This window comes from Ostrea edulis, chromosome 5, assembly GCF_947568905.1.
Source record: "Ostrea edulis chromosome 5, xbOstEdul1.1, whole genome shotgun sequence".
NCBI lineage: Eukaryota > Metazoa > Mollusca > Bivalvia > Ostreida > Ostreidae > Ostrea > Ostrea edulis.
In genome coordinates, this window is record NC_079168.1 from 48,679,678 (window position 1) to 48,698,609 (window position 18,932).

The 18,932-nt window shown below is 32.2% G+C and overlaps 1 protein-coding gene across 15 annotated transcripts in view; it reads right to left on the reverse strand.

Moving 5' to 3' along the window:
- Nucleotides 1-18,932, reverse strand: part of LOC125652825 (TOG array regulator of axonemal microtubules protein 1-like) — a 44,621-nt gene that overhangs the window by 16,500 nt on the left and 9,189 nt on the right. For 3 of the 15 annotated variants that reach the window (XM_056164674.1, XM_056164677.1, XM_056164673.1), the window contains exons 2-5: nt 13,658-13,723; nt 3,687-3,837; nt 3,311-3,418; nt 510-554 (exon numbers count right to left, since the gene is read on the reverse strand). In XM_056164674.1, coding sequence (XP_056020649.1) covers nt 510-554; nt 3,311-3,418; nt 3,687-3,837; nt 13,658-13,723 — 370 coding nt within the window. Of the gene's footprint in view, nt 1-509; nt 555-3,310; nt 3,419-3,686; nt 3,838-6,453; nt 6,765-13,657; nt 13,724-18,932 lie in introns of those variants that run through there. The other 12 variants (XM_048882245.2, XM_048882244.2, XM_056164683.1 and 9 more) reach the window with 7 other exon arrangements.

Here is an 18,932-nt window from a genome sequence, read left to right on the forward strand (position 1 = left end):
TCAAAATTGAAATGAATGAATTACAATCATTTACATCCTATATTATCTGTCTTTTCAAATTTCAAGTCTTTAAATAATTTAATGCCTTCAAACCTTGTTCTAATTTGACTTCAACAATGACACTAAACTACAAACACTGTGTGCCAATTAAATATCTCCTGTCAGAGATTTGGTTATTTACATGAAATAATTTTACATATTCAATTCAATTAAAAAGACTTGATAGACACAGAGATGTTTTAAATGCAATTTAAAAGATGCCTTTATTCCGGTTTAAATCTACCATGAAAACACTCTCTTTTAATCTATCATTATAAAGATGATCCCTGGCTTAAATGCATAAATTTGAAATCAAATACCACTGCGCCAACAAAATTTGAACAATAATAGACCAAGAGAACTTTATCTCCAATATATTTTTTTTAAACAAACACCCTTGGAAGAACGTAAATACATAAATTTATCAAGATATGGGGCACTTCAACATGCTCACAACATGCAATGTATACCTCTCCAAGAATCCTCGTTAGAAAAGTTAGGAGATCCCACATCAGCTACAAACAATTAGAATTAGTGATGTTAGTGATTAATTTTTATTGGTTAATCATTTTAACATGTCAATTGATCAATAGGTGGTAAGTGATATAAAATATGCTACATGTCCTTATTGTATAGATTTCATTCTTATACATAAAATGTTTGTTTTGGGTTGGGTTTATTTATGACCACAGTAGACTGTTCATATAGAATGCATGGAGTGCTTTAACTCAAAATGAATGCAAGAGCCTCTCCCTGCTGCAGTGTGATTAAAATCACAGAATCACTAATCACTCTGGACATTTTTAAATATATAAGGTTTGAAGGACTGCACACAAGTCTTCAAAATTACAGGGTGGGTATTCAAATCCAATCCAAGTAATTGTCACGTATACACTGATTTGACAAACTTTAAAAGAATTCAAACAAGCCTGAAGTTAAGTTAGGAAATTTAAAATAGAAAACATCCACTCCCATCATTTACACATGAACTCCTGATTAGCCTCAATGTTACATCATTTACACATGAACTCCTGAGTAGCCTCAATGTTACATCATTTACACATGAACTCCTGATTAGCCTCAATGTTACATCATTTACACATGAACTCCTGATTAGCCTCAATGTTACATCATTTACACATGAACTCCTGATTAGCCTCAATGTTACATCATTTACACATGAACTCCTGATTAGCCTCAATGTTACATCATTTACACATGAACTCCTGATTAGCCTCAATGTTACATTTATCTCCCAAACTATGACAACTTTGCAATTTTTAAGTGTAATTAATATACACAGATTTTACAAAATTAGGAAGTGAATTGACTATATCTAGTAATGTCCAGCAATCTATCTAGAGCTTCATGGTGGCATCTTTCAATACATATTAATATATTACAATTCATATGTGCTGAACTACTCACTCTGGAAAGACAGAATTTTCCAGAAGGGTCTTAAAGGGACTGATTCACGATTTCCACCCAAATTTTGTTTTTCATTCTAAATGATCAATATCTACAATCTAATATGTTTAGAAGGTTTCACAAAAAATTAAGGTTATTCATCATGACAGAAGCTCATTATAGAGAGTTTAATATTTTTATGTGTAATTAATATACACAGATTTTACACAATTAGGAAGTTTTGAAAACAAAGAATGAAGTGTGTTATTGTTTATATTAAAATAAATGAATATTGATCCAATTTTATCATATCTATCACATCTCAAGAATACTTTAGGTAAAAAGTGTCATTTAAAAGTAAAAATTTGTGACTGTACAAAATTAGGATGCTTTAAATTACAAAATTAACATTCCACTGGTTTGTTTGTTTACACAAAAAGACTCCAGTCTTTGTTTACAGAATTAAAGCTAAAATATTGCTCTTATCCTTGCATTCAAAAAGTCAAAATTTTGGTTGTCAGCATTAAATGAGTTATATTTTTAATTTTTAACATCACAAATGAAAAATATTGTTTTCAAAAAACGTGAACCAGTCCCTTTAACTGGTTGCCTACCAACTGCTGGGGTGGTTATTTTTTTAATACACTGTACTGCAAATGTACATTTTTACACATGGTACTTTATTCCGCAAACCAAGGAAGATAATACATGAAACTACGACTGTGAAATAAAATATGTCTACAGTATTTGCAGAAGAGGAAATATTTACTGTGTAAAGATTTATATATTTAGTAGCAGTCTTTTCTGCCATACCTGCAGAAATTGAGCACAAAATCCCCATGACATCACCAAAAGTCATCCTGGTAACACTTTAAAGAAGCTGAGTATATTTTCATGTATGTCCTCGCTATTTGGCATCAGATTGACTGTTGGTATACATACATGTCTGGGATAATATCATTTTTATGTGCGAAGTTTATTGATTTATTTTTGCAGGTAGGTAAATACTATAGAGAAAGAAATGGATTTCATTTGCACACATCGCATGACCAATTCAAATATTCATCAACTTGGACATTAAGGAAATTAAGAGATGTTTACCAGCGAACTCTGATTAATCATACCACTATGGCCATATATAGTTCCCTTGCGATTACTTGCAGAATGAAGTCTCCATACTACATGTGAAATATTCATCACGCAAAGGTTTAAAGCTCTTGAGTTGATTATCGAGATATACCTCAATTATAAAGGGTGGGGAGAAAAGGTGAATGGTACGTATTATATTTGTATTTACATCTGCAACCTAGGGACTTGTATATGTCAGGAGTCCTTGTCTGACAAACCCAAAGCTCTCCAACTCTTACGTAGTTTCATCAGATAACAATGATTTGATGTCAGCCAAACCCCTTATGTGAACGGTTTGTTGACATAATTCATTAAATTTCTACCCACACAAGTACCCATATTCTCATAAGAAAATGGGAACACATCAAGCCATTAATGATGGATATGGTTCATGGTTTGACTTTAAATCTACGCATATCTGTAATATTATGATTATTGCATATTGTTCTGTACGTTTTTCAATTATGTAAAGTTGGTTCATTTTGCTCTAGATAAATTTTTAGCAATTTTGTGGGTCTACTGAAATCACAATTACATAGAAATTTGTACAAAAAAACTGATGTCTTGTAGAAACAATGATTACCGTAGCAAACTTTTTATACAGAAATATAAATCTATAGCATTTTGATCAAAATTTCGCAAATGTTTTCCTATATTTATGATATGTTTCCTTGGTAAACTCTGAAACATATATAGCTGTCTGTTACATGCCCTATGAAACAATGGTCTATAATACCTCTTTCTACTTCAGCCAAGTCAAGTCCCCCTATAGAGTTTGTGTTGATTTTTCCAGTGCTGCCATAATTTTTCTTCAACTTGTTAAGATGCATTTGCTTGTAAGATCCTGCAAATTAAAAAAAACATTTATTATCAATCTGCAATAACTTTTGTCTTTTTCTAAACAAACTTACAATGATGGGAAATTGCAGAAAAAAATATATCTCATTCCTTCTTCTCATTAATCATTACAGTAAATGCATTTTCCATCAAAATTGTATCATTATTGTTATTTATGCTTTTATGACATTCTTTGGATTTGATGGCACAAAAACATTCAGTCTCTCATTGTCAGCCATTATAGCTGTACAGGACACTATAATAATTTAAAGCACCTGATTCTTGCTGTTGGTCCTCTGTCCCATGCATGCCCACCACAGTGATGCGGCGCTGTGGCGGCTTTCGTTTTGGCGTTTGGTTGATGTCAGATTCATCTCCTGCCCAAGTGGCACGCATTGGTTTTGGAGGGCCATCATTCACACTTCCCTAAAGAAGAATTGTTATATTCATTAACAGGGTAATATTTTCTCCTGTAGCTAAGCAATCTATATATTCATATATATATATATATATATATAATTTTTTTTATTTATCACAATAGACATGTCTAAAGATAAACAACTTTGTATTCACCTGAGGATGGATGTTAAAATCCAGAAAGTGCTAGTGATTTGAGTATATTTTGGAACTGCATATTTTCCTGCTTTTTCATTTAATTATTTTGACCGTATGATATCAACTATTTCTATTTGGATTTTATATATATATATATATATATATATATATATATATATATATATATATATCATATTACTGTTTCCCTTTGACAAAATTATCGACTGTTATATCTTTTTCAAATTGCTCTCTCAAGATGTAGCACTGATTCTTCCACAACACTTTGGAGATAAGTTGAAGTCAATCTGTCACAGACATCAGCTACTGTTTCCAAATTTCATTATGTTCCAATAGATACACACGTTTCTTTATGTTTGAAAGACATGAAATTGATGAGATTTTCAAAAAACCACTGAGGTCAATATTCATGGTTTATTGAATACAGGGAGTAAGTCTGATGACTTTTACCTGTATAGCCACAGCTAGTGGAGTCACAGCTAGTGGTAAAGGTATTAATTAAAAGTTTCTCTGGAAACATTAATTAAGACATCAAAGACAAGAATAGGAAGTCAATAGAAATCCAAGATAAGTTAGTACATTAGTTGAGTGTGGAATTAAAGTTTAATAAATGAAAATATTGGGAAACAAATTTGTATATATTGTTATAGATGTTTTTTTCATAGCTCTGACTAGCTGCATGACTAGCCCGCTGGGACCAACCTATTGCCTTTAGCTTCCTGTTGGGAATTTTTCATCCCTTGGTGGCTCAAATAATCATACTGCTCTCCTCAACCCATCGATAACTGTATGTTTCATAAGTATATCAAAATCAATACTTGCTCTGTATTTCCTAAAACATCAATTAATCTTGAAATTCTTGAATCGATCATATTTCTTACGGTTTGCAAACAATTTTTGTCAACAATTCTCTTTTGTAATTTGGTTCTTTAAACTTCTGGACTATCTTAAAAAGCCAAAGTTCAAGATAAATCTTAAGGTCTAAAGTTTTCCCTTGCATGATTTTGGTAGCCATCATTTATACTCTTGACATACAATTTAAAAACCCTCTTATTAAAAGGTAACACATTAGTATTCCATTCTACATTAATGTTTACTGCAGAAAGGCTCTTTATTTCAATCATCATGTCTGTCTTAATTTAAAATATAAACACATTAAATTCATTTCTAGTACAATGTATCTCAAGTTGATGTCAAAACTTTTACTTTCTTTTTGAATTTAGTCAATCACAGACTAACACTCCCATCTGCTCAAGAACAAATGTTCATAACGGTAAAGCTCAGAAATAGTTCCTATAAAGTAGACCAGGCCATGATGAAACATGTCAATATTTGTGGTGCGTCTTAAGTATTGTGTCTATGGCAATGACAAGACTTATCAAACACATTACTGCTTGAGAAGAACAGCTTGGGACTATGTGGGCTTCGCATGACAACTTCATATTGAGCCTCTGAAATGCCCATTTTCATTTACGTCTGTGAACTGTCATTTTTTCTTCTGAGAACACAATACGTGAAGCCTCTCAAGTCGAACATTATCGTTTGAGTAGATGGCCGTTGTTTTCTATTCACTTCAAAAGATAAGCCATTGGTGGGGGGTCAGTGCAAGCAAATGATTCCTAATCCAATCAAATTTCAAAATTTCCATTTATTTTCAAACTCTTTCTTATTTCTTCAATGCCTTTTAATTACTTCCTATTCAAAGCTGATTTATGGTCATCCTTACACCAAATTACCTTTACACAAAAGATCTGTTACCTTCCTTCAAAACACTTTAGTTACATATTTGCTTTAAAAAAATCAAACAATATTGAAGTTATCAGGGACATGCTCACAGGATATATTGTCATTGGTGAGCGTTCAGAAAATTCTTCATTTCTGAAAACAATAGTTTAACATTTGATTCAGAATGTACAAATACCATCTTTCAACATCTCAAACAACCATCTTCAGAGGCATTAAACATTCTACATACAGATGAACATTATAAAAGGGTCGGGTACTCAGCATAAGTATATAAATACAGTATTGATTGGAGACAGGAAACAATTTTTTTATCCATATCAACTGCATTGATTACTATGCTGTAATTGAAATGGCTAGCCAAGAATCAATAATACACCAATATTCATTATGTCTTTAAGTCTGAGTCACAAACATGTAAAACAATTGACATAATTGCATTAGTTGAAAATCAATGAAACACGAATACTGCATAAGACCTCATTTTATTCCACAAGCCTCAGCTATGCAAACTGAGATGTTAAGTCAATTGAAAAACTGAATCCACAGCATAGAAAGATCTTTCAATACATCCACATAAACAGCATTGTTGATAGAACTAGAATCCTCTTAAGTTAAAGAGCTTTTTTCATTAATTACTAAATATTGCATAACTTGCCATCACATCAATGCATAGATTATTGTCAACAAACAAGATATTTAAAAAGATTTTTATCTTCTCCTCACCTCAAACAACTGACCCACTGGAGGTCCTAGATTGACAAATTTAGTCAAAACAGGCACGTAGTCTATCACACCCATTGACAGCTAATCCCTTAAACTTGAATAATCAGAATACAGCTAAAAATCCCTCTCCTGCTTTTTTCTTAATCCTTATCACTATATTAACCATGTATATACAATTCCATCGTACACAAGTCAATATCATTCCACAGTAAAACACAGTAACTTTTGGTTCCGATCATGTCTAGTCCCTTTCATACATTAATTATCGGGTCTCTTGTAGAAACCGCATTCTTGGGACAGCTCTATGGATCAATACTCTTTTACTTGTTTGAAATTAAATGGTGCATTTTCAAAGCACTGATTTGTTTGGGCACCGTCTAAAAAGGGTCCTAGTGAAGCCGAGCTTAAGAAATTTCCTTCACAACTCACTGATCATTATTGACAAAATTTCATGCTATACAGATTTTGAGAGGGAATGAAATTTGAGACACAAATCCAATGATATTATTATTATCTATTTTTCCTCAATACTTGTCAATAGCTCCCAGGGACAATATTCTATACACTCTCCAAACATTCACACTCTCAAAGTGAATTTCTAATTTAAAATCACTATATATACTGTCAATATGCATTTTGGTCCTATACTGAAAAGATGTGAAAAACCATCACCATAGCCTAGATTTTAACCACTTTTTAAAAAGCAAATGACTGAAAAATAATTTTCATCATTGAGTGTATTATATAGATTTGGTCAACAAGACAGTCAATGTCACAACTAAAAAGCATACTGATCTCTCTTATAGTAAATTATCAAGTAACATTCATAACAGCTAGAATTTGATTATACATGTATCTTCTTACTAAAAATAATGATGATTAATAAAGAGAGATAACCCTTACTAAATCATAATTTTAGCCTCCCATCGATGTGATTTGATTTGTTCACATTATGGGACAGGACCTTAGGGGTGGGGCAAAAACTGCCAAAAATTTACAAATTTTCAAATTTCTCTCTTCAACCGCACAGGTCTAATATAATTCTTTTATGAAAGCATCTCGAGAAAAATTTAGAAGGAACTACTCTCAAGGCACACCTAGAATTTTTTTCAAGGGGAAGGGGTGCACTTTAGATGTACTTATTTTCTGATCAAAAGGAGATTTTATTTATCCAACCACCAAACAAAGTTACATTTATTGTTGAAATTTTCAAAGCAGAAAAATCCTCCTAAGATTCCTCACTGCACTGTACAATAATTAAAAACATACACATTTCATGCTGATATTATTGACACTGGGTTTGAGAAAGTTTCAGAAACACACCAGTGTTTTATAAGCACCAAGCTATACTAGGGTAATGTCCCTAGAGTTCATTATATGCATCAAATTCATTCATTGTATGCATTAAATTGACAGCTGATCCTATCCAGCAATATATTGATAAAATACTATTGTAACCGATATCAATAATCAGTTTATGCTATTATATTTAATCAAATAATTCAAAGGATTCTCCTTAAAGTGAATTCAGTGGAAATTATATGTACTGCATGCCAGTAACACCCATGATAAAGTGCAGATAATAAGGTAACTCAAATTGTTCACAAAGAAATATTAGTACAGATCTCAAAAAATGTATATCAATAACACCAAAGCTCACCTATTATTTGGCATATGTAAGACAAATACCAATTACATATACATGTACTTGCACTATATAAAAGAATTAAGGGGGAGGGCTAATCTTCTAATTTAAAAATAATAATTTCTTTTTACAAACATATATATATATATATATATATAGTTTTTAAAAAGAATCCAGTATTTGATACAGTCAATACATCCAATAATAAGAAACACAAAACTCGAATAACATTTCACTGTTAGCGCTTTCGGCTTTAATGCCTCTTCAGAAAGTTAATTAACATTATAAAATGAAATACAATTGCTTAAGTAACATCAACATATCACGACATAAGTATATTGTCCTTTGTGACGTCATAATAAATAACACTGGTAGTGATATAATACACACAATATTAGACAACACTTGGAAATCAATTATAGAGTTGTGGTCATGAAAATTTCAATATATGTCCATTTTATAAAATGTATGACTGCAAAATTTCAAGAGTTGCAAAGGAGACTTTATAAAAAAAATTGTTTAATCCCAAACTTGATAGAAAATAACTGTTTAAAACTGAAACTACATGTAACCCATGGGTTGCAGTAATCATGAAATTATTTGAATCCCCTTTACCCAAAAGATGCTCTAGAGTAAATCTGATGAAAAATGCCCATTCTCTTTTGGAGGAGAAGTTGATAAAGTTCAAATGATAATGCGACACCTTACAGTTACCCCCCCCCCCCCCCCCTCCCCTTTTCAGATTTAACATTATAGGTGATATGAAGAAGTCTTCAATCTTTATGAAAGAAGTTAAAGTCATGTTATTTTTAGCTTTAAGGACTATCAGAATAATCACTGCAGCAGAGACCCTCTAATAGCACTTTGTGACCAGTACATCTCATTCAATTTACACAGTCTGGCCCACAGTACAGAAAGTGTATACATATTGTCTGTCTCAGTTAGACACATTCTTTTTTTTTTTTTTATCACACTAATGTTCTAAAAGTATTCAAACCAATATAACTTAAAACAAACATTCATTCATTTAAATTTCATGAATTTAACATGCTGGTAAAATGTGTAAAGAACACTGGGCAGGCATCCAAGTCCAGATTAGTGTACAATAAATTTAAGTCCTTTGTGTTTATGGCTGACCTCAAGTAAACACAAGAATTTGGAAAGAGACTACTTGGCATGTATTATAATACTAGACATTCAATAAAACTGGAACATTTTTAACAGCTCTTGAGCCAGCCACTTTTACCTTACCTTGAATACACATTATTTGCTCTAAAATTTGTAACTGTCATTAAGAATTCACATTGACTATAACAAACAATTTTTTAAAAGACAGTATGCATAACGCAATCATTTCTATCCAAATCTACCAGTGACCAATTGTTTATTCAAAAGATCTATGACTATCATCTTCCCTTGTCAACTTGCTGAGATAAATCCCTTATCAACAGACTGTACTACTATAGGTGCAAACATTTTGTATATTAACTTATCCAAAAAAAATGAAAAGAGAAAGAGGGCATTTGCATATACTTATTTGAAAATAAGGATGACATACAAACTTCAACAATGCCTGAAATTCATATCTATGGACCAAATTATGATTATAATAGACTTTAAACTGGACCAAATAGGTCAGTGTCTCGAAAGACCATCTGGCAATCAGTAATGGATTGTGCCAAGATCTTCTTCATAAAGTTATGACCTGGACAAAAATTTCTGCTACTCTACTTCATCAAATGAATTTTAGTTTAAGGCCATGATATACCATCTGGCCACAATGAACCTTTGTACCAAGTTCTTTCCATCACAAAGTTATGGCCAATGGACAGACATGGTGCTTCTTACATACTCCCTAGGGCTGTCACGATTCAGACATTGTTCAGATCGGTTCAGTTCAGGAAACAAAACCTCGGTTCTTGGTTTGGTTTTATTTTGTGTGATAAATCAAAGTAATTTAATGATTTCAATAATGTGGACCCTGAAGTATTTATTTTTCCATACAAATGCTAGCATCAGTTTCTAATACATTTTATTCAAGAAAACACTATAATCAATAAGTAAGTAATATTCATTTAAAGTCAACATTATGTACAATACAACAGGTAACATAAATTCTCATGAGCTTTTATGATAGAGGTACCGCAAATTTAGACCTATGCATGGCGCTTGTAATTAAACGGTCGTAGCAGTAAGAATTCTTTAATGTGTGTACGCCTACTGCGACATGGGGCATCAATTTTTAAAAGTCATATCAAAAAGATCCGTGACTCTCATGACTAAATGCCGAAGGTTTGGCGAAGAAGCAATCACCACCTATATTTATGTCTCGGGTTTGAGTGATGGGGATCTAACTCGCATCCACCCGCTCACGAAGCAAATGCTCTACCACAGAGCTACAACGATCCTTCAACTTGCAGTTTGCAGACTGTGGTGGCTTTGTAAATAACTTTTGATTCTCCTTTTCCTAGAAAATTAAGTATTCCCACCCTTGCAGTTTCTATCAACATATCGTCATGTTTCGTTTTACAACTACCGATGTTACATGGAATTTTATTGCTTAGAATAACACTGATAACAATATCGAACCAATAATAGAACGTGTACCAAACAAAATGGGATATGGTAAAATGTAAACAAAACCGAACCGAAATCCAGAAAATACACACTGAACCAAACATGTTTTTATTGTGGTATGTTAACCGACTTTTCAGTTAACCATGACAGCACCATTACTCCCTAAACCTGATCTGTTGTAGTAGGTAAGTAATTGGAGCATTCACTTTGGGATATGAGCTTCAATCTTAATACTTTGGCCACATCATACCTAAGACAAAAAAATCAATATATGCACCCAGGGGTGCATGAGCCGAGTTACATGGGATACATTGTAAAGTCAGGAATGATGTGGCATATTTATAATTGTGAAGAACTAATTTCAGTTTTAAACTTTTCGAGTTACTGTCCAGAAACCATATTTGTCTGAAGTTTTCAATCTATTTTCGGTCACTGTGACCTTGACCTTTGTTCTCCAAAATCAATAGGAGCCTTGCTTTGCTGGTATCCAACAATATATTTAAGTTTCATTTGATTCAAATTAAAAAATTTCGAGTTATCCTCCGGAAACCAAAATTTTTTGGAATTTTAAATCTATTTTCGGTCACTGTGACCTTGACCTTTGACCTATTTTCTCCAAAATCAATAGGGGTCTTCCTTACCTGGTACCCAACAATATATCAAAATTTCTTTGATTAGATTGTAAACTTTTCGAGTTATCATCCGGAAACCAATTGTTGACGCCCAACCGCCCGCCAACCCACCCGCCCGCATCACCAAACCAATAGATGAGTTCAACTTCGTTGCAACTCGGCTAAAAATAGGTAGCGACTTACAGCTCCGTTGCCAAGCACTATCAATAAAAGTAAAAGTTATGGGTTTATACATGTCAAAGAACTCTCACTGCAGCCCCGAGTTAATAAAAAATTTGTGGCACTTCACCTACATCTGGTGACATCTCAATATGTGTGAAAAATTCTTACTGTAATGGGGCAGAATGCAATTTATATATTACACACATAAATAAATCCTTTAAACTTTGTGGATAGTATTATCATGAAGTTCAAGTCTGAAAATGTAAAGTTTCAATGGTAAAGCTTGTACAGTACTATAGATACAAAAAAGTGAAATGTTGATGCCATTCACCATATTATGAATCATGTTCAATTTCATTGCAACTCGGCTAAAAAGATGTGCTCAACAGGGAGGCATTTGTTGGATTTTGTCCCAATAGTAGAGTTCTAATTTCTGCCCCACAAAATCATTATACACTTTGAATTTTTCACATGGAATGTAAAATTACCTAACATAATAATTAAATAAGAAAAAATAGGCATGCAAGCACATGTTCAATAAAATGCTTCGAAAATGGAAATTCTTCATTCCTACCACTTCTGCATTCTCATTAGTAAATGAATGACTTATAATGTTCGACAAGAAAACAAACATGAAAGTGAAGTAACCTAACTATACACAGTATACATATAGTTGCTCTCATGCTTAAGTTATGTACAATATTCTGCAAGCTTCCTTGTGCTTAAAGATGAAAAAGGAAACAAGCTGTGAAACACAATTATGCCCCAAAGCACAGTAATATTCAATCATAGATAATTTGTCCTTGACTCATCTTTACAAGTTGCAAAGCTTTGACCTTGACATTTCAGTTTGTCAAGTATTTTTATTTTTAGACATATTGCACACAATGAATTATTCCCTTATCATCTTTGATTTCAGAGGCATGAAGTAAAAATTTAAATATTTTCTCAAACAAGAGGTCCTTGCTTAGGTCTAATGGTGCTTATACATGTTATTTTCATATATCACCGGACGCAAACAACATGATCCGCGGTTTTCAGTTAATTCGAGTACCCATTGCAGCCTTACAAAATTTTCATAGCGATCTTGAATCTTTAATTTCTGAGGTATACCAATTTTAGAGCATCATAATTCAGTTTAAGAAATATAATTCATATATATTCATCCTGTGCATGAACAGGAAGTAAGAGGTGAGTCTTAAAACCCTACTGCGGACCCAGTCTGATTCCAGGATAGTGGCAGTCTATAATTTAATAAATGCATATCAAATCGACTGTACATTTGGTTATCAAGAAGATTTTAAAAGAATTTTCATAAATCATAAATATCCCTATGTAAAACTTTGATCCTCTATTGTGTCTCCATGGAGCATGGTGTGAACAAACTCAAAACTACACTACAGGGGGATGTTTGTGCAGTGTTCGAAATTAACCATAGACCAATAAACTGAGTCTATGTCAAATGACACCGGTCTAAATGCCAATTGTAATCGAGATAGACCAAACTGTCTATGTCAATTTTCTAGGTTTAAAGCAATATAGTTATCCCAAAGTCGACGTCTGAAAAACGTTATAAGTAAAAAAGGACATTGTAGTAAGTTATGGAAATGGAAAGCAAATATGCTTTTTAAGTACATTATTAGTAAATAGCAATGTTTTAAATTTGTGGGTTTTTTTTTTTCAATGTTGCGGTCTATGCCAATTCGATGAGCTAGGTCTATGTCATCTTGTTTTGGCATAGACCTGTGGTCTATACCAAGTTTTAAACCAATTTCGAACACTGTGTTTGTGTACTAATTTGACCAATTGTTATGAAGATTTTTCTAGAATTCTATTACATATTCCAGTGTTAAATCTAACCTCCTACTGAATCACACTTATGAAGTTCTTCACTTAAAGATAATCAGAGTAAAATGTCTTATGCAGAGATACTCTTATAAGCTTCACCAAAAACAAATCATCCTGGCATTCTTCAAACTTGCATTCAAAATGCATCAATGTAAGACCACAAAATCATATCAACAAACTCCTTATTGCATAAAATGAAAATTAAGGATACAAATGTATGTACTTTTTGTAATAATACTTTATTTATACATGTAATATGACATGTGTCAATAAAAATATTTCATTGAATGAGTTGATATCCTCCATAGAATTTATGCTTGTTAACATGATGTAGACTTACTGTTTCAGAAGTTTTAAATGTCAGGTATCCCAATGTTTCAGCAAACTTTGTAGTCAGCTCCAACAACTACATGTAGAATCTATACTATATGATGATGCTTCTGCCAAAGTTTTGAAATTCTAGATCAAGTGCTTCAAGTTAAGATTTTTAACTTTTAATTAAGCCTACTTTATTTTCACCATTTCATAATTACAGTTTGTCTCCCCTTGAAAAATGGCATGGTCTAATACAGTATATGCAGAATTTTCAGTGAGGATTTAATTTTGGCATTATTAGCGAGGGTGCTGAGATCGCTAAAATTGAATATTGCTAACAATTTATTCCAATCGTTGGTAATAGTTATCTTTCTTGAAACTATAAACTCGCTAAATACATATACCAATCTTTATGGGAAAATTGCTAAATCTGTGTCTTAAATCCCACTTATACGGTATTAAAGCCCTTCACCTAAATATGCTTTTTTTTTTTTTTGGATTCTTTTTTTTTTTTTTTCACATATATCAGTCTTTAATTCCAAAATACATTACTATTTCGGGGTAAAGTCTCCGCAGAGACCCCCTTATAATCTTTACCTAGGGTGCCAGGGGCCCCTTGGATTAGATGTATATAGGCATACATATACATATATATAAATTTATCATATAAATTTCTACATATAGAAAACACAAACATATATGCATACATACAAACACACACACATATAATATACTGTTATATAACAAAATTTATTAACATGTTATGGCAAAAAAGGTTCTTATTTTTACGGAAAAACCAACAACACAACAATATAATTATGTACATAAAGAACCTGAAACTGCCATATGCGGGGTTAACAATTCAAAAGTTCATATCACAACCCCCATGGCAGCACTATAGGAGGACAGGACCCCTCCTCATAGTGGGAACTTTTTGCAAAATACCAGTATATAAAAGGTTTATTACAAAATTTTATTTGATATAGAAATATAGTTGTTTGTAATCAATTCAAATTGTTCAAAATAAACTCACATTGTAACATAGTTAAAAATGTGCATAGACAGATATTTGTCAGGTTTCATATTATAAAAAGTCATACCTGCAAAGGTGTATAAATTACAATTTGTCTTTAATTGCTTTCATAACTTTAGCATATTTTTTATCCTGAATTTTTGTGTACACTTCTGTATAAAAATTCAATTTACTTTTTATGTGGTTACATATTTCTTGAGGTTTTTCGTCTTTGTTATCTAATCTACAATACATTTTATACTTGTATATTTTACAGGCAATAAGAGATATTATGCTATTCAAAAAGAGTGTCTTTTCATTGTTTTCATAGTAAAATCCTATCACAATTGTTTTCCACGATATATCAAATTTTAAAATTTGTTTAACAATGTCCCATATATGAGAAACATTTTTACATTTTAAGATAAGATGTTCATTGTTTTCTTTAGCATCTCTGCAAAAGACACAAAAATCATTTTCTACTATCTTCCATTTCTTCAGCAATTCTCTGTTACACAATAGATTATTTAATAATTTATAATTAAATTCTGATATACTTCTGTCTCTTATGGATAAGATTTTTTGTTCATAAATAGATTTCCAAGCCGTTTTTGTTATTTCAAAAACCTTTCCGTAATATGTTTGGTGTAATGGAGGTATAAATTTTTCATGACAAAGAATTTCGTAAATCAACTTTGAATTGATATCACACACTTTAACATGTCCTTTACATAATAAATCGCATGATGTACTCCCATGAAAAATGTTTTCGTATCGTATATTTGAATATTCATAACTTTTGAAGGTTTTTGTTATAACTGTTTTTATAATCATATATTCACACATCCAGTTTTTTTTACATATAAGTTTGTCATCAAACCATTCCAAAGGTTTTATGCCATTTTCATTTACAATATCATTCAAAAATTTAAAACCGCTCCTCAGCCAATTATGAAAAAATATTGGCTTGTTTTTGTACATAAAATTTTTATTACACCACAACGGTTCTTTCAATAATGCATTCAGATAAAATTGTTTTTTATTTTTTTTTTACATTCGTTGAAAAATACAAGCATTTCCTTGTAGAATAGAGGAAAATGTTCCATTATTTGATAATCATTTGATTTCGTAATATTTGTTTTACATAGATATTCAAAATCAAAGTCTCTTTCTTTGCACAAACTATCTACAAAAAAGAATAGAGAGTTTCTCTCGCTTGAAATCCTGTTTATCCAAGATACTTTTATGGATTTTAATTTCAAAGATACATCGACAATTCCAATGCCTCCCTTTAGGACATTTCCAATCTGTGTATTTCTTTTAATTCTATCTCTTTTGTTCCATATATAGTTATATAACAAACTTTGAAATTTCTTAATTACTTCTTCATTTGGAAAGCTCAGAACTGATCCAACATATATAATCTTTGATATTGCTAGGCTATTGATGACACAAACTTTACCAAAAATGGTTAGTTTTCTTTTTTTCCATGATTCAAACAGTTTTTCTAAGTCATCTACAATTTTTGTCCAATTGTTTTTATAACATATTTCTTTGTTGTGTCCTATATAAATTCCAAGAGTTTTTATGCTATCATTGTTTACGTTAACATTTCTAATTTGTTTATAATGATATTTGTGAGGACCCGTTAATATACATTCTGTTTTTGACATATTTAAATACATACCCGAAACATTGCTGAATTTTGCTATGACTTTTAAAGAATGTTCTAGAGAGGTTTCATCTTTAAGAGGAAGAGTACAATCATCTGCATGTTGTATAATCTTAATACTGTTAGTCATTCCTGGTTTTTGAAATCCATTAATATTTGAATTCGATCTAATATTTACCGCTAACACCTAAATATGCTTTAGTTTGGTTGTATATTGTTTAACATTCCCGTCAAAAATGTTTCACTCATATGGAGATATCACCATTGCCGGTGAAGGCCTTATAATAATGCTTGCTGCTAAATTTGGCCCCGTGATTTTTGACAATTATACTAAAATCACAATGTCCAATTTTTAAATTATGATTCTGCAGTTTATCCAGCCTTTAAATGGAGTATGGTCCTTAATTTGAACAAACTTGAGTCCATGTTTCACCCAAGGACATATTTTGTGCCAAGTTTGGTTGAAATTGGCCTGGTGGTTTTTGAGAAACTATCTCCCCTTCAAAAAGAGTGTGGCTCTTCATTTGAACACACATGAATTCACTTCACCCAAGGATACTTTATGCAAAGTTTGGTTAAAATTGGCCTAGCGGTTCTTGTGAAGATTTTTAAAAATAAAACATTGTATTTTTCATTATTATCAATCTAATATCTCTCTTTTTGAAGAGGATGTGGCCCTTCCTTTGAACAAACTTTAATTCCCTTTATCAAATTAAGAATGATTTGTGCCATGTTTGATTGAAATTGAGTTGTTAGTTTCCAAGATGTTAATTATGTGAAAAGTTAACAACGATGCCACTAAAGATGACAAATGTTAGACAAACTTTGATTCAAAAAGCTCACTTGAGCTAAAATTGATGTATCAGTAACAAATTATATGAAATGGTGATTAAGAATTCCAAAAGACTTGTACATTTCCCAAATCCCTCAAAAGCTCCCCATATATTTTAAATGTACAAGTAAACTTAAAATCCCTAATAAAAAAAAAATATGTGTCCATTTACAATGATTAAGTATGCCAACCACTTAAAGCAAAAGATCTCACTAGTTCTTTCTCAAAAACATTGATCATTTTAGCATGATATCATGAGAAAAACATTTCTGGGGGTTTTCCCTGGTCTCTGTAATGTGGCTCTGTAATATAATACTCATTACTAGGTCGATGGTAGCCTATTTATTAAGGCACTCGCTTCAGAAGGCTCGAGTTTCATTCTTGAACCTGGTGCCACACTGAACTTAGGTACCAAAATAAGGTCTTGTCACCAGGAATGTGCAGATAAAATATGAGAGCCCATCACTCGCCATTAAAATATGAGGTTAAAGTTTCATACAGACAGACAGAACAAAACAATTTGTCCCCGGCTATAGTTGCAGTGACGTCAACAAAAAACTTGAATCCACACAACTTGGGAACATTTGCATTTGGATCCGATTTAGTGTGGCCCAGCTATTCTTGAAAAGAAATTGTTTAAATTGATTTCCAGTGTATTCCCATATAAAACTTTGATCTACTATGGTCCTATCCTACCCCCAGGCCCCTGAATTGAACAAACTTTCAATTTGAACTACCTAAAGATACTTCATATTATGACTTATCATGGCCCTGCTGTTGTTGAGATGATGATTTTTAAAGATTTCCCCCTATATATTCCCATGTAAAACTTTGATTCCTTGTTATGGCTCCATTCCTACATCAGAGAGCAAACTTGAATCTGCACTACTTAGGGATGCTCGCATATTAAAATGACAAATCATGATCCTGTTTTTCTTGAGAAGATACTGAAATATTTTTCCTATATATTTGCATGTAAAACCTTGATCTCCTATGGTGACCCCATCCTACATCCAGGAGCATTGATTTGAACAAACTTGAATCTATTCTATGTCAGGAAGCTTTCATGTAATTTTCAACTTTTCTGGACCATCGGTTCTCGAGAACATTTCTAAATATTTTTCCTATATGTTCACATATAGAACTTTGATCCCCTATTGTGGCCCCATCCTATCCCCATGATTTGAACAACTTGAAAATTTACTGCAAGTCTGGAAACTTACATGCAAAATTTCCTAATACTGGGCGAGTGGTTCCTGAGAAGATTTTTAAAGACTTTTCCTATACATGTATTTCTGCATCTAAAGATTTGACCCTTGTATTATAACTCCACCCTTCCAATTTGAACAATTTGACTTGAATCAACTCTACATCAGGAAGCTTTTACATAAATTTCAACTTTTCTAGCCCGATGTTTCTTGACAAGAAGACTTTTAAATATTCTTCCTATATATTCACACATAAAACTTTGATCCCCTATTGTAGCCCCATCCTACACCCAGGAGCCATGATTTGAACAAACTTTAATCTGCTCTGTCTGAATGCTTTCATGTAAATTTCAACATTTCTGGCCCAGTGGTTCTTGAGAAAACTTTTAAATAACCCTGCCCTATTTTTGCCTTTTCTTGATTACCTCCACTCTCACATTTTCAAACTTGAATTCCCTTCATCCAAGGATGATTTGTACCAAGTTTGATTGAAATTGGCCAAGTGATGAAAATGTGAACAGCTTACAAACAGATAAACAAAAGGACAGACAGATGACAGAAAAAAGGTGAGCAATT